This window comes from Hemicordylus capensis, chromosome 13, assembly GCF_027244095.1.
Source record: "Hemicordylus capensis ecotype Gifberg chromosome 13, rHemCap1.1.pri, whole genome shotgun sequence".
Taxonomy (NCBI): domain Eukaryota; kingdom Metazoa; phylum Chordata; class Lepidosauria; order Squamata; family Cordylidae; genus Hemicordylus; species Hemicordylus capensis.
In genome coordinates, this window is record NC_069669.1 from 7906661 (window position 1) to 7930756 (window position 24096).

The 24096-nt window shown below is 47.5% G+C and overlaps 1 protein-coding gene across 2 annotated transcripts in view; it reads right to left on the minus strand.

Annotated features, from left to right (window-relative positions):
- Positions 1–24096, minus strand: part of NTN3 (netrin 3) — a 139304-nt gene that overhangs the window by 27847 nt on the left and 87361 nt on the right. For both annotated transcript variants that reach the window (XM_053276846.1, XM_053276845.1), the window contains 2 exons: positions 22322–22471; positions 17230–17283 (listed from right to left, as the gene is read on the minus strand). In XM_053276846.1, coding sequence (XP_053132821.1) covers positions 17230–17283; positions 22322–22471 — 204 coding nt within the window. The remainder of the gene's footprint in view (positions 1–17229; positions 17284–22321; positions 22472–24096) is intronic.

Consider the following 24096-nt stretch of genomic DNA (forward strand, 5'->3'; position numbering starts at 1 on the left):
TGCACAGCTCCCGGTGATTCACACGCACAGTGGAAACCGGGCTGGGCTCCCTTAGCCCGGTTTCCGCTGCGTGTGAGAACAGCCTCAGTTTGTTCTCATGCTTTGATTGTTCTGACCACCGGGCCTGCAGTGGACAAACCTGCAATAGTATTTTTAAAAGCTTTTTAAAAATTTAAAAACATAAAAACTACACATACATTTCAATGCTGTTGTCAGAGAATGGAAATGAAAATTGGCCGGAACGTCCTCCAAAGATTCCTTCATGGAGAGAGTACAACAATTGTTCATGGTTCCCGTTACACGGACCCTGACTTTTCCTCTGTGCAAAATGACTTCAATTCTACCCCAATCATTTGGCGAGGGTGGGGTGGGGGTAGAGATAGAGAAGAGGTGATAACATAGAGGAAGTTGTAAATCTTTGAATGTTTCAAAGTGTCTCAAATTGTTTTAACCGTGTGTCTTATTGTGTTTTTGTTGTGTTTATTTTTGTGAACTGCCTAGAGCCTAGAGTCAGGTATTATATAAGTAAAATAAATAAAACAAAACAAAACAATGCAACAACGGTATAATCTAGTTTCCATCTCTAGGGGGGGATCGACATTGCCAAACATTGCGATGAGCATTCATTCCCTGAGATGGTCAATGGCCCTAATTTGTAGGCCTGGCTCAAGGACAATTCCTTTACATCCACCCAGCATTTCCTGAGTGGTGTGCCTTGTTCTCTGGACAAGAATACCAAAAGGCAGTTTCCTCCACCACAGGATAGGCCCCTGTTAGGGCAGCACTGAGGGCAAAGTGCTTTTAGATGTTAAGTTCCCCTAGAACCTTTCTGAAATTCATGGAGCCCTGTTCGTTTTTCCCCTGGGGTGGGGGGTGGGGTGGGGGGAACAAACCACATCAGGAAGATTGGTAGAGCTCTTTAACATTTACTAAGTCTGGGGCGCTCACCTGTATTGGAACATAAAAGCTTTATTGGAACAGAAGGGGAAAATGAGATTAGAAACAGACGTCAATAAAAAGGCTGTCCTCCTCCCCCCACACTGCCTCGACTTTCCCACTTCTCCCCTGCGTGAACATTTTGCCAAGGCTCACCTCTCTAATTCCACTTTTCCTTCCCCGCTCCCAGGCCCATACCCTTCCTGTCTGCCCCCCATTCCTTTCTTCCATTGCCTCAAAACTTCTTTTTCCACTTATGCAAGTCTCAGTAGCCCAGCCTGGAACTTTCAGCATCACGAAGAATGGAATGAATGCTCTGCGCTCGGCCGGGGGACACCCCCACCCTTTGTGGCACCCATCCAGGTGGGCACTGAAAGGAAAGAGCGGCCCGTCGTGTACGAGTGCATGGACAAGGAGGCAGGCAGGCAGGAGTGATGGGCACGCTCTTGGAAAATGCCACATATCAGGTCTCTCTTGTGCCAACCTGCGTGTCAAAAAGACACGAGGTGTGAAAATCTGTGCAAAGGAGAAAAAGTGTGTCGGTGCTTTGGAGATCTAGGTAGGGGTGAGTTGTGGATTTTAATTGCATTACCTTGATGCTTCTTTGGGTGTTGTGAGCATACAAGGTATGGAGGAAATGGGGTTCCTCCAAGGAGAAACCAGGGCTGGCCCATCCAGTAGATGGACCTAGAGGGTGGCCTAGGTCACCAGTTCTTGGGGGCACCTCCAATGAGTCTCTGTCTCCCTGAAATACTGCACAGTGGTGTAAGAATGTAATATGTAATACTATACTCTGCTCCCTAAAGGGCCTGCCCATTCTGCACCCCCCCAAAAACTTCTTTGTTCATTGCACCTCAGCCCCCAATAAACAGCTAATTTCATAAGCTACACTCCCTCTCTTGAATACAAATGGCCTTTCTCAGCATTCATTTCCAAAAAGAAATGGCCTCAGACTAGATTTCCAAATTAACAGCAGCATCTTTTCACCTCTGATGTGTTAAGAGTTTTGCCCCCATAACAGACTGGAAACTCTCTCCCACTGTCGGTCCAAGCCGGCATGGACTAGTCATTTTGATCTCACAAATGAGCAGCCTGCATGACCCACGTTAAAGCTGGGGCTCGGTTGGGGGTGGGGTGGGCGCCCAAAATCCTAGGGCCAGCCCTGGGAGAAACTGGTATTTGAACTTTTCCAAGTTCAGGCGGGTGCTATCTTTAGCTCGATTAAATGTGCTTCCTACAGCGGTGCTTTATGGGAGGTTCAGCGGGGTTCCTTATGCACCCCAACTTTGCCCTTGTGGGTCTGGTGATATTGAGACTACTGAACATGTTATCTTATATTGTGCTCTCTGCAAGAATGATAGTTCAACTCTTATTTTGCCATATCTTGTGACGTTTCCTGGTCACTCAGCAGAATTTCTCTTAAAATTTCTACTGTCAAATTTTAATTATAAGTACAGCAACTCAGTGGCTAAATTGTGTTATATTTTATGTAAATTACATTCGGCTGTGCTTCTGGTCAATGACTGAAATAAAAATGACTGAGGAGGATTTTCAGGGTTCCTCTTAAGGAAAACCATCAGATAATTTTCTCAGGTGGTTTCTCCAGTTTGGAGAACGACGTGGTAAAAAGAGGTGGCAGAATGTTGACCTTTTGTATCCACAGAAAATGAGGTCGGGTGCCAATTAGACACCCGTGGATGTCGAATTGCATATTAGAACCATGAACAGCAGTACTATGTATAGCGAGGTCCACCTGTACTTCATTCTCAGGGTGCACAAGCACCTTCCTTTGGCCATTGTGGCTGGAGATGATAGCACTCACAGTCCAACAAGATCTGGGAATCCAAGTTTGAGAACCCCTAGCCTGACCCCTTCTTTTCCACTTCACTGCCATCAAGTAGCTTATGGAAGCTTACAAGCAGGCTTGAAGGCAATTAGGTTTCTCCTGCCATCACTTACAAGAAACTGGTATTCAGTGGTAAACTGCCTTAGAACATTAGGAAGAGAGCTGGTTTTGTGGTAGCAAGCATGACTTGTCCCCTTAAGCTAAGCAGGATCCGCCCTGGTTGCATACGAAAGGGAGACTAGAAGTGAGAGCACTGTAAGATATCCTCCTTAAGGGATGGAGCCGCTCTGGGAAGAGCACCTAGGCTCCAAGTTCCTTCCCTGACATCTCCAAAATAAGGTTGAGAGTCTCTCCTGCCTGCAACCACTGCCAGTCTGTGTAGATAATACTGAGCGAGATGGACCTATGGTATGGCAGCTGTCTATTTTCCTATGTTCCTAACATGGAGGTTCCATTTAGCTATTATGGCTCATAGTCTTTGATAGATCTCTCCTCCATTTATTTGTCTAAGCCCCCTTTAAAGCCATCAACCCAGTGGTTACCACTACAGCTGCAGCCAGTTCACACAATCATAAACTGGGTAGGGCAAGCATTCTACCCAGCTTTAGGAGCTGTGTGCACTCATGATTTTCGATCATGTGTTAGCAGCAATCTAGGCAGAAGGAGGGGAGAGTGATTAGGCCTGTTTACATTATATTTCAAATCTAGGCTTAATGTGTACTACCAACATTAGAGTGATGTGAGGACCCATACCAAGCTGGGAATCTTGGCATGGGTTCACACAATCATGTCAATATTGGTAACGCACATTAAACCTAGATTCAAATGATCTGGGTAGGATAGCTTTTCCTCTTACCTTATTAAAATGCTGGGTGTAAGAGCTGGGTGGAATGGTTCTCTCCTATGCAGCTCCTGGCTCACAGATGATCACTCTCTCCTCCTCCTCCCTAGATTTTTGTCAACACATGACCAATAATCGAGAGCGCACACAGCAACCATAGCCGGGTAGGATGCTTGTCCTACCCGTGCGAACTAGCTGCTTGTTTTCTATGCCTCTGATGAGTCTTATGGGTCCACTGTTTCTCCAGTCATTTCTGGGGATTGGTTTGGGAGGTGTTCCCCAAGATTTCAATAAAAAATCTTTAAAAAGCAAGTGCAAAAGCAGCACGCTGAAGACTTGGGACCATCCAGATGTTGGTGAGAACCTTCGTCAGTGAGAAAGTGTGTGTGAGCAAAAAAAATTTCAGCGTGGTAGCATGTGTGAGTGAGTGTGTGCATAAGCGAAGCAGATTGAGAGAGTGAGAGGCAGGGAGCTGTAGCATGTGTATAAGAGATGGCTGAGTGAGTGTGGATGTGAAAGAGAAAGTGGAACAGATCCAGAGTTGGTAGAGCTGGATAGATGGGCTCCACTTCCATTAACTTTCATAAAATGTTTTCTCCGTTCAAATTTGGCCTCCGCTCTATCTGTGTGCCTCTGTTTGTATTATATGAAAGAGAAAAACTGAGTGAGCTTGCACATCTGGTTTATTTCTCCGGCCTTTTTTTCTTTTAAAGGAATATTTTGTTTTAAGAGAGATGTAACTTAATTAGGTGTTATGGCTGCAAATCTTTTACTGCTGAATTCCTTTGGAGCCATACACGGTAGGATCATGGGCAGAACAAAGCACTGGGGAATGTGAGAGAGATGTCCTACTACCCAAATTTGGCTGGTGGGGATCGGTCATCAGTCTTGGGTAACTCGTCAGTTTTGGACTGCAACCCCCATCATCCCCGACCACAAAGGCTGAAGACTGGGGATGATGGGAGTTGTAGTCCAAAACCAAGAAGTTACCTAAGACTGGTATTCATGCAAATTTGATTCCATATGCAACTTACTTATGCCTGCCTGCCTGCCCCGGCCAAATGGAGACTTTTACTTCTATTACTATTCTGATGTCTGTATTAGACAGTCAAGTCAGGGATGGGGAAGAGAGAAAACAACACTGACGGAGATAAATTATGGGGATGGGATTGGACAGCAGCAGATGGTGGCAGCGGTAGAAATGCAAGTAAGGTGATCTGGGAAAGACCCGAATCATGAAGCAGATCTTAGAGACCAAAAAAGGGGTCTCAGTGCAAATCCAGCAGAGAAGTTCACACAATCAGTACTTGGGTAAGAGATGCATCCTACCCAAGTTTGGGAGCTGTGCACGCTCCTGTTTTGTGATCTCACATGAGTGTAAAACAAGGTCAGAGGCGGGGAGCTGTATGCTAAGCCCCAGCTGGGTAGGATGAGCACACCCTACCCAGCTTCCATCCTCAGTTTCGGAATGAGGTAGGAGGGGAAACCATCCTACCCAGCTGGGGCTTCACACACAAACACGCTCCCTGCCTCCAACTTTGTGTTAAACTCACACACAATCATAGAACAGGAGTGCATACAGTTCCTGAACTTGGGTAGGATGCGTCTGCTACCAGAAGTGGGACATGCACATCCGTAAAACGCCACACACAAAGAATCTCCAGGCAGGCATATGCTCACTTCAAGGCTGCTTTTTTTTACTGTGTTTGATTGATGCACAGGTGCACCAGGGGCATAACTATAAGAAGGGAAGGGGAGACAGTTGTCTGGGGGCCCAATGCCTTGGGGGGCCCCTCAGAAGCAAGTCAGGAAACATTGATCAGCTCCCACCGAGTTCCAGAATTCCCGGGAACATGGTTCACAAACCACTGGCAGAGAGAATGTGCACACGGAGAACGTGCCTGTGTTCAGAGGGAGCCAGAATAAGGACGTTTATGCTGAGCAAGAAAGGAGAGAGGTTTGCAGGGAGGGATCATATTATATCAAGGAAGCATGATGCTAGGATAAAACAAGGATAGGCCAGCTCTATCCGGACCCTTTTTAAAGACACAGACATCCCGATTGGTATGGGATGAGATCTGGGAACCCTGACTTATCAGGGAAAGAAGAAAGCATTAGCAAGATACCACATTAGGGGTTCCTCGAGCATTTGAGGGGGGGACAGCAAGAAAGCCATGGCATGGCTTGGAGTGGGAGGCTGGAAGAGGGGTGTGTATAGTGGTGGAGCAACACCTGAAAAGCGAGAGGCTGGAAACAAACGGAGCACTGTTGCCAGACACCTCCAAGAATTTGACACACCTGCTGTGGGCTTAGTACGCCTTTAGAGATGAAACGGCTGGTTTTTATTGGGCAGGAGGGGAGGGGGCTTAGATGATGAGGAATGATTTGGGCACACAGTCGGCCACCACCACCACCCCCGCCCAGATCCTGCTTCCCTTGATTGCCACACTTAAGCTAGAGGCAACCATAAATGCACACGGACTGCTGTGTGCCGACTTCCTACTTTCTCTTCCTCTGGCCGGGGAAACGAGGGGCATGAGGGCAGCGTATTGGTGCATTTCCTCTTCTCCACATTATTGGCTGTTCTTGGGAGGCAGGTCCACAGAAACACAGGATAGGGTGACATTACAGCAGGCTTTCCCCAAAGTGTGAGAGGAGTTGGATCTAGACCCAGAACATGCATTTTCTATTGCTGCCTTCTCCCATTTGAACCTGCCTCTTTTCTTAAGGTCATCAAATGGAAGGAAGATGATTAATACCAGAAGCTGACTTACAGAGTCAGGCGCTTGGTCCATATAGCTCAGTACTGTCAACACTGACTGGCAGCAGCTCTCCAGGATTTCAGAAAGGGCTCATGGGCGTCCACAGGTGGGGTGGCAAAGGCTGCATACCTATACCCAATTATCTGGGAATAAGCCCCATTGAATTTGATGGGACTGGCTCAATTTGGCAGGGAACTGCTCCTTGCCTCTCTGCCCTCCAGGTGCCCCTGAAAGGGATCTTCATTTCCAGTCCCACTGGCAGATTCTGCCAGAGACCAAAGATCCACATGCAGGATGAGTCATGGGTGTTGCTGATGAACATAGCATGCCACCTTCTACTGAGTCAGACCACTGGGACACAGTCCTGGTGAAGGGTGGAGGTGGGGTCATTCTTCTCCACACACACTAGACCTATTCAGACATTACATCAGGAGTGGTCTGTACGGATGGAGCAAACGGGGCGGTGAACGAGCTACAAGTGCAACTTGTTCGCACTCTCCTCTCCCTGCCCTGGTCACCTCACTCTTACTCATTTCACCCACCGTCTCATTAACCCCAGGCATGCAGGCTCATTATTTCATTGGTTGACACTGTGGCTGGGGATGATGGGAGTTGTAGTCCAACAATATCTGGGGAATCAAGGTTAGGAACCCCTGACCTACTGAATCCTCATGTCCACATTTTGTGGCATGATCTCCAAGGAAGGGTAGGATCATGATTAATGTGTTAAGCATTTATTTTCCTTTTCTCTTTGGGATTGTACTTCATTGTTAATATATATCAGTATAGTTACACACACACACACACACACACACACACACACACATTGGGGATAAGCTTCCCCATCTTCAGCGTGATGGTTTGGAAAAGGGTCAGAAGGAGAGAAGAGATGGTCTTCTGGTAAGGTAAAGGTAAAGTGTGCCGTCAAGTCGATTTTGACTCCTGGCACGGTCGTAAATCTGTTAGCTTGGCTAACCCAACAAAATTTACAACCCCCTTCAGCACTCCTCCTGTGAGTTAAAAGAAAGTAGCAACAAAGCTACGCAAAGAAAAGAAAAGGCTCACAAATAAAATAGTAAATGAATTAAGTCCCCCTGAACTGAACTAGGTACCCCCCTCTAGCAATAACTGAGTGCTAACTGAAAAGAAAACACAGAGCGAAGAATGAAAAGAGCGAAGGACACCAGAAACAAGGAATTATTGGAACAAAACAGGAAAGCATAAACAAGGGCAAACTGGAATTTGGAAAAGTTAGGAATTCAGGATAGCACACGGACTGCAGTCAGCGACGTTGCTAACGGCATCTGAGCAATTGACAGACTGCTAAATATATATAGTTCAAGAGAACCAGCAGCCAATCAAGCTTCCCTGAGTCAGCACTTCTGCTTCCTCTCTTGTTATCTCCTGAGCCTGCGTGACTCCCACTGAGCTTGCCTCTTGAGACGTCTTCTCAAGACAGGTGAAATCCCAGGCTCCACCCCATCAGAAATCATGTCTGGCAGCTGTTGCGAATCCACAGCTCCAGAGTCTGGACTGCCTGCCAAATCCTGTTGCTGTGCCTCTGAGCCCTCACTAGCAGGTGAATCCTCCTGCTCTGACTCTTCTGAGTCAGAAGTCTGAGCCATGACAGGCGCCCACAGAGCCCTGTGGTTTTCTTTGCTAGAATACAGGAGGGGTTTGCCATTGCTTCTACCCACATAGGATGAGAAGATGCCTTTCAGTATCTTCCTATATCGCTGCTGCCCGATAGAGTGCCAGCAGGGATTCAAACTGTCAACCTTTCTGATGAATTGCCCCTTTATTAAGCAGAGTACATCTTGCTTTGCTTTTGGATGGGAGACTACATGTGAGAACTGTCAGATATTCCCCTTAGGGGATGGGGCTGTAGCTCAGTGAAAGAACATCTGCTTTGCAAGCAAAAGGTCTCAGGTTCAATCCCTGCTAGCTGGGATAGGTAGGGCTGGGAAAGACTCCTGCGTGCAACCTTGGAGAGTCGATGCCAGTCAGGGTAGACAGTACTGAGCTAGGTGGACCGATGGTCCAACTTGGTATAAGGGACCTTCCTATGTTCCCAAGTGCTTACTGTAGGTTGTCTAACAATGGTTACGCTTCTCTAAAGGGAATTCCAGCTTTGCTGCTCCAAAGAAGTCAGATATTTGCCAATGCCTACAAAATTTCCATTTTAAAAGGTTACAAATTAAGACAAGCTGTCAACCACAGAGTACGGAAAACAAGAATCTTGCGTGTCTTTCACAAAGGGAAGGAAAATGTAAACCTTCCACGTCCAGCAACCACTGCCCAAAATGCTGGTTTTTCAAAACTATTCTCTCTCATCATTAGTTCAAAAACAAACAAGCAAAACAACAACCAGATCTGATGAGGTCACCAGTTTCCATCAGATGGCATAATCATCATATCCTTGAGGGCTACAGCCCGCTGCCCGTGTGCATCCAAAACTAAGATTCCTGTGAGACGCTTCCAAGCATTTTGCGATGAGAATTAGAGACGCTTCCAAATCTCTCCCTAATGATGGGAGAGAACAATAATTCAACTGGTTTCTGAAGCAGGATAAGGATCTCGCCATTGCTCCACTTTTTAATTTCCAAATTCTGCACAGAGCAAACTGGACATGCAATGGGCATTGGGGATAAGCTTCATCCCATGTGTAAGATTTTATTCTTCCTGGATTTGGGTTTAACTAGGAGGATTTCTAAAATTAATTGCAGAATTGCAGCATGCGTGTCAGCAAAACAGAGCACAGAAAGATGCAATTGTGCCTACCTACGGTCACATCCAGTCACCTAATGGCACAGCAGGAAATGACTTGCCTAGCAAGCATGAGGTTGCCGGTTCGAATCCCCACTGGTATGTTTCTCAGACTATGGGAAACATCTATATCAGGCAGCAGCAATACAGGAAGATGCTGAAAGGCATCATCTCATACTGTGCAGGAGATGGCAATGGCAAACCCCTCCTGTATTCTACCAAAGATAACCACAGGGCTCTGTGGGCGCCAGGAGTTGACACTGACTTGACAGCACACTTTACCTTTACATTATGGTCACATCAAAATGGCATTTTGGCCCTGTGATCAGTGCAGCTTTGAGTTGATTTAGGAAATTAGGAAACTTCCATATATAGAATAGAGTTGCCATGTCTCCCGAAATTCTGGGTTCCACCTGGATTTTAAGCATCTTACCCAGCTTACTTAGCCTACCCAGATTCTCCCAGATTTCAGTTTTCATTTAAAAAACAAACAAACAAACAAACAAACAAACAAACAAACAAACAAACAAACAAACCTAAGCTCTAGCCCTTGTAGAAGCGGAGTTATGGAGCAAAACTTGCAGTCACTATTTTGCTCAGAAATTATTTTTCAGCCAATTTACATAGTATGCAAATTGGGCACCCGGATCTGGAGAGCTAGAATATGGCGACCCTAATACAGAGTCAAACAGGTCCGTCTAGCTTAGCTTTGCCTATATAGTGGGGGCCAAGGTCTTGCGTCACCTGAAGCGAGGCGCCAAATGGTGCCCTGCCCCATGACCCTGGTGGGGACCAGCCCCCTTTCGGAACGGACCTTTGCACGCTTTGAAAGTGGTGCAGGGAGGAGGGAAGGTTGCCAGCACCCCTTCTTCCCTTTTGCTCCTTGCAAGCTTTGCAAGGAATGTGAGGAAAAGCACGGATCCTTGCAGGGAGCAGAGTGATCCTGAAGAACTCCTCTGTTGCTACCAGTGGCAGGGAGAAACTGCCACCCAGCGGGCACCTCAGTAATCTTCTACCTGAGGCCACCACATTATGTCTGTTCTTAAGCTGTTGCATAATGTTGCATAATTTTTCCAGCTGCAATTGATTCGGCAACTCCTTGTGTTCCTTGAGAATGGCCTGGAAACCGTGGGGCACCAGCTGGTAACCTCCAGGCTGGACTACTGCAATGTGCTTTACATGGGGCTGCCCTTGTATGTAGTTCGGAAACTTCAGTTAGTCCAAAATGCGGCAGCCAGATTGGTCTCTGGGGCAACCCGGAGAGACCACATTATGCCTGTTTTTAAACAGTTGGCTGCCAATATGTTTCTGGGTAAAGTACAAAGTGCTGGTTATTACCTTTAAAGCCCCGAATGGCTTAAGTCCGGGTTGCTTGAGAGAGCGCCTTTCTCTACAAGATCCCCACTGCTCATTAAGATCATTAGGAAGGAATCTGTCTTTGGGTGCCACTGGTGGAGAGGAGAGCTGGTCCCTTGGCAACAAGGACGAACTGTCCCCTTTGCTAAGCAGGGTCCACCTTGGTTTACATTTGAATGGAGACTAAATATGTGAGCACTGTAAGATATTCCCCTAAGGGGATGGGGCCTCTCTGGGAAGAGCACCTGCCTACTTGCATGCAGAAGGCTCCAAGTTAGCATCTCCAAGATAGGGCTGGGAGAGACTCCTGCCTGAAACCTTGTAGAAGCCACTGCCAGTCTGTGTAGACAATACTGAGCTAGATGGACCAATGGTCTGACTCGGTAGAAGAAGGCAGCTTCTTTTGTTCCTGTGTTCCATATGATGGCGACCTGAGACCTTGTGGATTATCTTCCTTGGGGGCCTTCAGGTGAGCCTTAAAGAGCCATCTTTTTAGCCCGGCTTTTAATAATATCTAGTTTTGATTTTAATCTGGTTTTTAATGTTTATTTTATTTTATTTTATCTTATTATGTGTATTTTTAAACTGCCTTGAGCTACTTTAGGAAGGGCAGTATATACATTGAATGGATGGATGGATGGATACATTAAAAAACTGCTTCACCTTGCCTCATCTAAGGACTGCCACATCTCTGCATTAAAGGGCAGCCACATCTCTGCATTAAAGTTTCAGGCCGAGAACTTTGAAGGGACGACAGCTCCCGCTTTGCACACAGAAAGCCTCATCTCCAATCTCTGGCATCTTCAGACAGGACTGGGAGAGACCCTTGTCTGAAGCCCAGACAGCCTCTTCCAGTCAATGCAGACAATGCTGACTTCGAGAGACTGATAGTCTGACTCAATACAGGGCAGCTTCATATGTTCATAAATGTTCCCAAGACTTTCTGAGATGCATACAAGACCACCCTACCCAAGGAAGTGGCCATGTTCTTGGTTAACAGAACCTGTAATTTTGCATGCCACCACAAATGTTCTCAAGATGGGCTGGACCAAGCTGTACCATATAAAGGGAGAGTGAATGTTATGGAAGACTCTAGAGAGTTCAGTGCCTTTCCTGAAATGGACTTTGCTTAGCATTTCTGGAAAAGTAAATCTCCCAGACTGCACCTTCAAGGCAGACTCTGGTCAGAGTTCTTCTCCCTTGAAAGGGCAAGATCAGGACTGGCTTTCTTGTGTTCTGGGAAACAGCAAAAGCCTTTGTATACCACATATATTTGAACTAGAAATAGGGTTTATAAAAAGAAAACCACAGATAATTCTACAGAAAGCTTAGCAGACTTCCTTTGCTGAAAATAAAATAAAGCACTGAGGTTTTTCTTCAAGTTTGTTTTATATTTCTCCAACTAGACATTTTATAGGAGTCCTCCATATTTCCACGTGACTTCTTTCTGAATGTATCTTGGAATGAAGATTTACAGAGACCATTTCCCCACGCCACCCCCTTTCCTAAAGTGTCCCTTCTTTGATGTTGCTAATTAAGATACTTAATGGCCAAAAGTGAGCGGAGGTTTCGGTTTGGGAGCAAACTGGGGTGTTGCCATGAATCCATTTCCCACAATCCTCCTTGGCAGGAAACTGAGACCAAAGGAATGCTTTCGGAATGATCACCCTACCCTCTCCCTCACTAAAGAGGGAAGATGGGAACCCTGAGGGCCAAATTAAAGAAATGCTGAGCTCATGGAGGCTGTTTTATTTCTTGGCATCAGCCTGGGATGATTTTGTTCTGAGGGTGGGCAGATGGTCTCATATACTTGCCGCGGCAGAAGCTGCCCATTTTTTGCATGCTGGCAGGGTGCCATGAAAATGGAGACACCACACCCGGAGGGGGAGGGGGAGGGGGAGGAGAGGATAAAGAAACCACTGCAGATGTGGAGGTTGTGTGAACCATAGCTCAGTGGTTTGGTATGGGGCTGGAGCTCTGTGGTAGACCCTCTGCTTTGCATGCAGAAGGTCCCAGGTCCAGTCCCTGGAAGCATCTCTAGGTAGGGCTGGGAGAGACTCCTCTAGGCTCGGACGGCCCCACAGGGCATATTCCCAGTGCGCCCCACCTGTGGGGTGCCCCTGCGCCCCGCCGCACTCAGCAGCAGTGAATACTCCCACCCTTAAGTACCCCTTCTGCTCAAAACCTGGCGCCCTCCCCACATACATTCCACCGCCCTCTCAGTGCCCCCAGTCTGGCCCTGGACTCCTGCCTGAATCCTTGAAGAGCTGCTGCCAGTCAGTGTAGACAGTACTGAGCTAGATGGACCAGTGGCCTAACTCAACATAAGGCAGCCTCCTGTGTTCCTAACAGCCTCACCACCCACCCCAGGAGCAATGGAAGTAACTTCATTGGAACTGGACTCTATTAAACAGTTCAAGAAGTGCTAGGGGTTGTGTGGGAATCTAGCTATGAAGTGGACCCTGTCTACACTAGACATGACACAAGGAGAGGAGAGCTGGTCTTGTGGTCGCAAGCATGACTGGTCCCCTTAGCTAAGCAGGGTCCACCCTGGTTGCATATGAATGGGAGACTCGATGTGTGAGCTCTGTAAGATATTCCCCTCTGGGGATGGAGCCGCTCTCGGAGGAGCAGAAGGTTCCAAGCTCCCTCCCTGGCAGCATCTCCAAGATAGGGCTGAGAGAGATGCCTGCCTGCAACCTTGGAGAAGACGCTGCCAGTCTGTGTAGAAAAACACTGAGCTAGATAGACCAACGGTCTGACTCAGTATATGGCAGCTTCCTATGTTCCTATGTAACCGACCTGCACTTCTAGGTCTGGATCATGACCTTCTGTACACATTGTGAGGACATTCAAAGAACTTCTCCCACTTCCTCAAAGGTCCAGCTACGTAGATCATGGGAGCAGAATGATTGCTGCTCCCCTGGGTTGCTTCCCACACACAGCTCCAGTAACACAGGAATGAAACCACGTGAGAAGGGCAGGCTCACATACAGAGCATCACGCCAGCATCCGAGGCAGGACTGGCAAAGGAGATGCTGGCCTGATTTCCCCCATGTGATCTCTCCCCACCGCCACGTGCATCCTCCAGTCCTACGTTACCAGAGCGGTGGGGGAAGCAGCCGCTCTACTGCAAGTGCAATGCTAGAAGTTGCTTTTTTTAAAAAACCCCAAGGAGGCAGGTTTTCCATGTCGGTGGTAGCTGTGGGCTGCGTGTGCCTGTGTTTTACAGAACAAAAGAGAAGCCGCCAAAGTGCCCAAAACCTGTTTCAAGGAAGGAAAACTCCACCCGGATGACAGGCTAGATGAGGAAAAGCAGAGGGGACGGGCGAGGGCGGGTGGTGCAGCATCTGCATGCACCATTCAGCCAGGAGCCCATGTAATGGGGCAAAGCAAAGGAGCAGGCCCACAGCATTCCTGACACAAAAGAACAATTATGCTCAAGGACTAGAGAGAAGGGGAGGGGATGGACAAGGAGAGGTTACTAACACAAGTGGCATTTTGTTTTTGTTTTTTCCCGATTGGGGAAGAGGGTGTGGTTGAGAGGGTGGGTTTATTTATGCATTGACTTATTTTTAAAATGGCTGTTTTGTTTTGCTTTTGTTGCGAGACGTGCTTTCTGGAGCTGGGCAGCCAACGTTAGAGTGTGGAGGTGGCTGTGGAGAAAGCTTGCCAAGGACTGGACCCTTCTTAGCACCCTGAAACCCCTCCCTATCCACATCCCACCACTTTGTTCCAGCTGCATCCTCCCCCTGAAGCACCCAGGCAGAGATCTGATGGAATATCACAAGTTGCACACAAAGCAGCCCTTACTCTGTGACTCCTCGTAGGCGGTGTGGTGTGAGCCGGAACCTGAGTATGGGTGGAAGTGGCCTTATAGCAAGTCAGGCCATTGGTCTATCTAGCTCAGTAGGATCCACACTGACTGGCAGCAGCTCTCCAAGGCTGCAGGCGGGAGTCTTTCCCAGCCCTGCCTGGCCATGTTGGGAACTGAACCTTGGACCTTCTGCATGCCAAACAGATGCTGTACCACTGTGCTACAGTCCCATCCCCAAACAATGTATTAGGAACATAAGGAGCTGTCAGCACGGAGAAGAATTTGGTGGTTCTCATTTGGTGGAGAGGAGAGCTGGTCTTGTGGTAACAAGCATGACTTGTCCCCTTAGCTAAGCAGGGTCTGCCCTGGTTGCATTTGAATGGGAGTCTACATGTGAGCACTGTAAGGTCTTCCCCTTAGGGGATGGAGGTGCTCTGGGAAGAGCAGAAGGTTCCAAGTTCCCTCCCTGGTGGCATCTCCAAAATAGGGCTGAGACACACTCCTGCCGGTAGCCTTGGAGAAGCCGCTGCCAGTCTGTGTAGACAATACTGAGCTAGATGGACCAGTGCTGGAGCTAGATGGACTCAGTATATGGCAGCTTGCTATGTTCCTATGTAATGCTCACCTCACATTTGGGCGAGATTATGAGCCCCTGGGATTCCTATTTCCAATCCTGGAGCAATGCATCTCGCCAGCTTTCACTGCCTAATAGAAACAAGTTAAACTGCAGGGCAGGCATAGCGAACCCTGAATGGGAACAGATGCATTCCTCAACCTGTCTCTAGAATAGGGAGGTTGCAGAGAGATTCCATTGCATGGGAGCCTTGGAGACTCACCAGCCGACTGAGAAACCAGGATTTCCTCACTGGAAACAAATGCTTAGCCAGGAATCCTCAAGGGAAAGCTCTGGGGCCTGGAAAGGAGTGATGCAGATTAAAATACGTAGCTTGGGAGTGCTCCTGGATCCAAAACTCTCTCTGGTTTCCCAGGTTGAGGCAGCGGCCAGGAGCGCTTTTTATCAGATTTGGCTGATGCGTCAGCTATGCCCATTTCTGGAGGTAGATGATCTTAAAGCAAGACTATGTTTGCTGGTAACCTCCAGGCTTGACTACGTGCGGCTGCCTTTGCATGTAGTCTGGAACTACAACCGCTACAGAAAGCGGCAGCCAGGTTGGTCTCTGGGACAATACGAAGGGACCACATAACACTGATTATGAAAGAATTGCACTGGCTGCTGATATGTTTCAAGCAAAATACAAAGTGCTGGTCATTACCTATAATGAGTGAGAGGTCTTCCCAGGTTCCGTCCCTTTATTTTTATATATTATTTACATTTATATAATGCCCTTTGTCCTAAGACCCCTTAAACAAATTAAGATAAACAATAATAAGATTTCTTTTAAAACATGGTAAAAGACACACAGCTACAACCAACCAAAAGGAAATCAGAGGCCTACACATTGGCCAAAGGTTTGAATAAAAGAGCAGTCTTCAATCATCTCCAAACGATCACAAGTGAGAGAGAGTAATGGATCTCATCTGAGAACAAATTCCAAATCTGGGGGAAATCAACGAGAAGGCCCTGTCCTGAATTCTCAACAAATGGGCATCAGCAGGTGTTGGCATGTGGAACAGAACCCTCCCAGCTGGCCTAGCCTGGTGGGCAGATTCATCTAGGACAGGCCTCCTCAACTTTGGCCCCCCAGCTGTTTTTGGACTACAGCTCCCATAATCCCCAGCCACAGTGGCCAATAGCCAGGGATTATGGGAGTTGTAGGCCAATACCTGCAGGAGGGCTGAAGCTGAGCAGGTCTGATCTGGGAGCAGGAGGTCCTTAAAGTCCATATAGTTCCTTTGGTTTTTTTCACCCCTCCTGAATTGCAGCATGCTAGGAATTTTTCTAACATTAATTCCAAAATTGAGCATGCACAGTTTGCTGCATTTTTCAATTTCTTCAGCTCATTGGAGGCTCCCCTGCTACATGGGTGATGCACGTGTGCACACTGACATACACATCAAAAAAGCAATTAGGATGTGATTGTTTGTATAACTGCAGCAAAGAGGCTTTTTGCGCAGACTTCTACTGATGTACACATCATGTGCGCACTGGAAAACACCATCGTGATATACCCATTTATAGCACAAACACATTGGTAAAACTCTGCATGGAAAGTATCTCGCGGTTATGTGCACCACCCGATCAAGAACGCTTTCTTGCAGTTTTTCAATCCATGGACATTGTTGGTGCGAGGGGGAGAAGACATGAATGACCTGAAGGCATATCATGGCAAGTCATACCGGCTCTTTGCAAAACTTGGGAATCAAAACTGGATCAGTGGAAGATTCTCCATGCATTGGTCTCACACAACCCTTTGGGGATGCAAAATTTAGATGAGGAGAATTTCGGAAGCATCTTTGGAGTTACAGAGAAATGCAGTCTCTCTCCTCTCTCTCTCCCCCCCCCCGTTATTTAACACATTTCTATACCGCCCCCATGTAAAATCTCAGGGTGTACAACTTGGGGAGATGGGGAGATTCTGACTTCATTTGGGAGTGTGTTGCCGAGCCTCTGGGCAACTCTAGAGGAAGCCCGGTTTTGGGTCACCACCAAGCAAACCAGTGGCAACCACAACCGGACCTCCCCCTGCTAACTTGGCAAAGAGGCACCTTTTAATGTGGTGATTCTCTTTATTTAGCAGGCGGAGAGTAACTGGCCCTCTCCACCCCCAGCACAGGACCTCCAGTGACTGTTGCTGGTGTCTGTGTTATGTTTCTTTTTAGACTGTGAGCCCTTTGGAGACAAGGACCCATCTTATTTATTTATTATTTCTCTGAGTCATTTTTGGAAGGGCGGTATAGAAATCGAATGAATGAATGAATGAATGAATGAATATCAAGTGATTACCTGCTGGTTCTTCTGTGCTGGTGACCACTGAAGTTGGGTTGATGGCCGGAATCTCTGGAAAAGAAAGGGTAAAGGTTTCTTAAGGGAAAGTAGTACTTGGCTTGACTGTAGGCATATTTCCCCTTCCTCATCCTTTTTCATCACTTGCAGACTAAAAGGATGAGGTAACATCTCTACTGGGTCCCATACTCTCTGCAGTCTCTGGGTTCCATGCTCTTTTACAGGCTCTATTGGGAGCTTTCTGGCTTCCATACATCTCCTCTGTTTGCAGCCACACCCATCTCCAGGGGTGCAGATCCTCCCCATCTTTTTTTATTGCAATCCCCCATCAAACCTGATACCCCATCTCCTCCCCAAAGTGTCTTTCTTTCCCCTGCCAAACCTAATATCCCACAACTCTCCCGCAAACTGTGTTTCTTCCCCCCTGCAAAAAAAATGAAGTGAGGGATTGCTCCTCTAACTTTCCCTCTGTCTGCACCCCTGCCCATCCCCACTCCCAGAATCAAGGGGAGAAAGTAGAAATTTGTGGAGGGAAAGTAAATCCCAGACAGCTGCACAGAAGTGGAAATATGTGGATCTGGATGTGTGTGTCCATGTGTACACACATATATGTGCAAAACTCCAGAAGGAGAAACATAAACACCCATCCCTGCATGATATATTGTGTAAAATGAAAGCAAATTATGACATGTAGCTTCCTAGAAAGGAGCTCAGGTCCCTATCTCATAGTTTTTCAAATGATGGTAAAAAATGATATTTACAGGAAGTGTTGCATGTTAATGAGTTTACGCTATATTTGTTTTTCTCTTTTTATGGTGATGAATTTATCTTTCAATCCCAAAATCCTTTTGGGATTGAAAGATAGGATTCCTCTCCTTTTGTTGCTCTTGTAATGCTCACATTCTGACACTAGGTGCCACTAGTGCTGTTAGCATCAACTTCTGCATACACAGAGAGAACAATTGCGCTATACTGACACCCAGTGTAGCACCAACAACTCTAAACAGCAGTGCATAAATAGGCACCCTCTGAACTCTTTCTTTCACAACATTATCCTCTTCAACCACTATTTATGAGTATTGATGCCACCAAAGTGTGAAAATACTGAGTTTGCAATTCAAATTTCCCCAGCTTGCAGTATGCAAATGTGCTTCAAGGTGAGTTCACTTGCCCCTGAAAATGGCCTCTGCTTATAATGATTTAAAATTGCAATATGTTATAATTTAAGAGAGTAGCACAAGCTCATGTGCCTATTCTGTGCCTCCACGTAGGGCTGTACTCAATTACCGTTTTAAAAAAAACAAACCATGTAAACTATTAGAATTATACAGTTTAACCATTTAAAATGTTAGTGGAGGAGAGAGAGAGAGGGGGAGTCAGGCTCGTCAGGCTCAGAGGAAGTGCAGAAGATGCAATAGGACCTCTAGGGCAATGGTGGCCCAGTTAACCCACACTTATGATGGTCACACCCATTGGCATCTGAAGCACTGCCAGGGCAACATGGATGCCAGTGCCGACAACAGGGGCAGTGAAAACCTAGCTGATTGAAGGTTTACTTAAATGTAGTATCAGTCAGTGGCATTGATAGCATTGACCTACTTGCAGGGGTGACTCTAGAGCAGTGGTTCCCAACCTGGGGACCTCCAGATGTTGCTGAAGAAAAGCTCCCATCATCCTCAGCCACAATAAATTGTAGCTGGAGCTGATGGGAGTTGTAGTTCAGCAACATCTGGAGGCCTCCAGGTTGGGAACCACTGCTCTAGCACAAGTAGAGGAGCGGAGCTGGTCTTGTGGTAGCAAGCATGACTTGTTCCCTTAGCTAAGCAGGGTCTGCCCTGGTTGCATATGAATGGGAGACTTGATGGGTGAGCACTGTAAGATAGTCCCCTTTAGGGGATGGAGCCGCTCTGGGAAGAGCAGAAGGTTCCAAGTCCCCTCCTTGGCAGCATCTCCAAGATGGGGCTGAAAGAGACTCCTGCCTGAAACCTTGGAGAAGCCATGGCCAACCTGTGTAGATGGATGTGTAGAGCTGTGTAGAGCTAGATAGGCCAATGGTCTGAGTTGGTATATGGCAGCTACCTATGTCCCTATGTAAGTAGTTTGGGGGAGCAAAGGGATGGCAATGAATGCTATTAGGCAAGCGAGCATTTTGTTATACAGTAAATATTTATTTCACGTATTTAAATATGTATTCAATTAATGTTGTTAGTTTATTTATCTAACTTGCTCAACACTTTCAAACCTCTTCCAAAATACTGTCTCTTTGGATTAATAGCAATAGCACTTACATTTATATACCGCTCTATAGCCAGAGCTCTCTAAGCGGTTTACAATGATGTAGCATATTGCCCCCAACATTCTGGGTACTCATTTTACCGACCTCGGAAGGATGGAAGGCTGAGTCAACCTTGAGCCCCTGGTCAGGATCGAACTTGTAACCTTCTGGTTACAGGGCAGCAGTTTTACCACTGCGCCACCAGGGGAAGGCAAACCTTCTAGCTTGCTTTCCAGGCTAGTTTTCTCTTCCTCTCTAAGACCATGTGGCAGGAAAGACTGGAATGGGGTCACTACCAGGCCAGCTGCAATCTGCAGGGGAGATGACCCAGCACCCACCTGCAGGTCTCCCCCAGCCCAGTTCCTGGCTAAGTTCCCACTTCCCAGCCCAGTTCCTCACCCAGGAAGGAAGCTAAGAGGTTGGCCTGGCTCCTGGGAGGCTAGAGGAATCTCCTCGCTACATGTCTCCTGGAAGGCTGAAGGAGTCTCCTCGCTACATGTCTCCTGGAAGGCTGAAGGAGTCTCCTCGCTACATGTCTCCTGGGAGGCTGAAGGAGTCTCCTCGCTACCTGTCTCCTGGGAGGCTGGAGGAGTCTCCTCGCTACCTGTCTCCTGGGAGGCTGGAGGAGTCTCCTCGCTACCTGTCTCCTGGGAGGCTGGAGGAGTCTCCTCGCTACCTGTCTCCTGGGAGGCTGAAGGAGTCTCCTCGCTACCTGTCTCCTGGGAGGCTGAAGGAGTCTCCTACCTACTTGGCTGCACAGGCTTCTGCTGTTGGTTCTGGGGTAGAAGAGTGAGTGAATGAGGCTTCTTTAAACAAATGAGACTTTTAAAAATAATTAATTCAGACTATAGGACTGTAATATACTATGATTGTATTGTCTGACACTAAGTTCAAGTACGGTGGATGGAAGAGTGGGAAATCCATGCCACCTCTTGCAACCTATTGGAGTCATCCCAGCCCATCTGGGCATGTGCTCCAAATCAATTATTTAGTGCCCTCCTCTTCCACAACGCATAACCTTGGTGGGTGGGTTGGGAATTAATGGCTTCACAAACTGGAAGAAGGTATCAGATTCCTTCGGAGAATATGGAACAGGTTAATCATCAAAGTGTATGTGGGGTGTGTGTGTCCCTGAAGATTTGTGCCCCAGATCTTTTAACACCTAGCAATGCATCTGGTATTAGATACTATTATTTAATGTTTAACCAGTATCTGACATCTCTGCCTGCATAGTTCGTATTCCTCAGGCTGGGCACTCAAAAAGGCAACTGCTGTGCTGGTGCATGTTCACTGGTTCTGAAACTCTCTCAAACTTGAAAGTGCTTCTATATCTATTTTTAGCCCATCCTCGATATCAAGCACTGCTCAGAGAGAGCTAGACAAAAGGCCCAGCGGGCTGATATTTAAGGCTATATTTAAGGGAGCTATGCAGTCCTTTAAGTTCGGGCGGAACACGGAAAGCCCCTAAGCCAATGGAGCTGAGCTGGTGGGTGAGATTTCTGCTCTTTTATCGTTCCACTGGTTTGCTCAGCCTCCAGCCTCAGAGGCAAGATGCCTCTGAGTATCAGTTGCAGGGGAGCAACAGCAAGAGAGAAGGCATGCCTTCATCTACCTCTTGCCTGTGGGCTTCTCAGAGGCACTTGATGGGCCACTGTGTGAAGCAGGATGCTGGACTTGATGGGTGTTCAGCCTGATCCAGCAGGGCTGTTCTTATGTTCTTATGCTATGCCTTCCACCCCACTTTTCTGAAATTCCAGATTAACTAGGAAAAATGTCTGAATGTAATGTCAGAAATAGAGCATGCATCCTTTGACCCAGTATTAAGTACTTTTGGTTCATGACCAAATTGCCTCTGAATACAAGTTGCAAGGGAGTAACAGCAGAAGAGAGGGCATGCCCTCAACTCCTGCCTGTAGGCTTCCAGTGGCATCTGGTGGGCCACTGTGCGAAGCAGGATGCTGGACTAGATGGGCCTTGGGCCTGATCCAGCAGGGCTCTTCATATGTTCTTATGACTATCTCCCTCAGCTCTACATTAACAAGGTGTGCATCAATAGAGCATCCTTACTGATGTGGATCAGTGCATTTATAAAAACACTGCAAAAATGCATTCTGCATGCAATAGAAAAAATGTCTTCATCAACATTCTTTCTGTGGGATGTTTTACCTGCTCTGGTTGCTTTAAGGCCCGGAGAGGGTAACCTTGCCTCCCCTGCCACGTTTCCCCTACCAGCGCTGCTGTCAAAATCACTGGTGTGGAGTGGTTGTATACCCTCTTGCTGCCCCAGTCAGCATAATACCGGAAGTGGCCGACGCACATGCATGCGTCACGCATGCACATGCGCATCGGCCACTTCCGGTATTATGCTGACCAGGGCAGCAAGAGGGTATACAGCTGCCAGCGATTTTGACAGCAGTGCCAGCAGGGAAAACATTGCGGGGGAGGTAAGCACACCCTCCCCACGCCTTAAAGCAACCCCTTCCCTGCCTCTGAACCAGCTTGGCCAGTCTTTTGAACCGGTTCGGCGGTCTGTGAATAGACTGCCGAACCAGTTCGTGCACACCCCTAGTCAAAAGCATCCAGAGATGTGTGGAGAAAAGCTTAAGTAAGCTGTCAAAAATGGAAAGAAAACAAAATAGTTTTGGCTCCGTCAAGAAGTAGATTCCTGCAGCATTCTTAGCCTCAGCGACAACCTGTGGCAAAGAGTCGGCCTCTAATCACATCCTTCTGACATCCGAACTGCAGCAGCCGCTACCCCCTGAGAAGCGGACCACAAAAAAGCACGTGGAAAACCAAACATTTGGCAGAGTTACTCACTGATGCATGGAGCCACTGGTGAACGGCTCTGCTGGTAGCCTTTGGCACAGCGGTTGCAGGTTAAGCCCGTCACGCCATCTTTGCAGGGGCACTGCCCAGTGGTTTGATTGCAGGTTTTCCCTGCGGCACCAACAGGGTGGCAATCGCATGCTAAGAAAGGGGGAAAGAGAGAAAGGGGAGGGGGACAAAATTAAAGGAAATGGTAATTGCAAATATGCGCACATTTCATAGTGTTACGGGCCAAGAGACACAGAGTTATGTGCATCCAAAACAGAAATTTAAAACACATGTCACAGTGAACAAAAACTTGTTCAAATACTCCGGACCTGGCTAAGATTGTTACGGGCCCCAGAGGGCAGAATTATACATAACCTTGCTGGTTAACAGTACTGCAGGAAAACATTGGCAAGGGAGAATGGGCAGGCAGGCAGACAGAAGTGTAGTTCTTAACCCAGGTCTGGCCACAGCTCAGTGGAAGAGCATCTGCTTGCTTCTCCCTCTCCCATAACACTAGAACCAGGGGTCATTCCATGAAATTGATTGCCAGGAAATCTAGGACCAACAAACGGAAGTACTTTTTCACACAGCACATAATCCACTTGTGGAATTCTCTGCCACAAGATGTAGTGACAGCCAGCAACCTGGATGGCTTTAAGAGGGGTTTGGATGACTTCATGGAGGAGAGGTCTATCAAAGGATACTAGTTGGAGGGCTATAGGCCACCTCCAGCCTCAAAGGCAAGATGCCTCTGAGTACCAGTTGTGGGGGAGTAATAGCAACAGAGAGGGCATGTCCTCAACTCCTGCCTGTGGCTTCCAGCGGCATCTGGTGGGCCACTGTGCGAAACAGGATGCTGTGCTAGATGGGCCTTCTTGGGCCTGATCCAGCATGGCTGTCCTTCTGTTCTTAGAAGGTCCCAGGTTCATTCTGGGGCAGCATCCCCAGGTAGGGCTGGGAGAGACTCCTGCCTGGAACCTAGGAGGAGAAGCTGCTGCCAGTCAGTGTAGTCAATACTGAAATAGATGGACCAGTGGTCTGATTCAGCAGAAGGCAGCTTTCTGTATTCCTATTAGGGATGTGCACCGAACTGGGTGGGGGTGGTTTGAAGGCGGTGTGTGTGTGTGTGCTGCTTTAAGGGCGAGGGAGGGTGCACTTACCCCTCCCACCACTCTTCCCCCGCTGGCGCTCCGGTTTTCTAAAGTCCACCGGAATGGCAGCGTACCTCCCTGCCGCCCCATTGCCCCTGTTTACCGGAACTAACAGAAAGTATCCGATGGGCCGTTGGTTTGAAGCAGGGGGTGCCAATCACATAACTGCTTTCCTTCCCTCAACACCCCAGTGTTTTCCATACGTGGCACATCATCAGATTAAATGACAAGCAAGTTATGTCACATCAGCAACAGAGAAAAGCAGCATGAAAACAGCCACCCGGCCATCAGGTAAAGGGCCATATAGCTCGATACGATATATATATATACACAGGATGTTTACTTGTGCACCGTGCAGTAGTACGTTTTAGATCAAGAGCAGCTCTCTAATTCTGATGGCTTTGGAGGCTCTCTTAAGCATGGATTCATGCATATCTTTATGCAGCATAACTCACATTTCTTAGGAGTAGCCAGTCCCAGTCTCTCTGCCTGTGACTTATTTATCACCCCTCGCAGATGCAAGTCTACCAACCCTTCTTCATTCTAAGAAACAACAACAAAAACCTGCAAACTCTCGACACTCAAAAACCGCTCCCCAGACAAGTGGCCAAACCAAGATGCATGCAA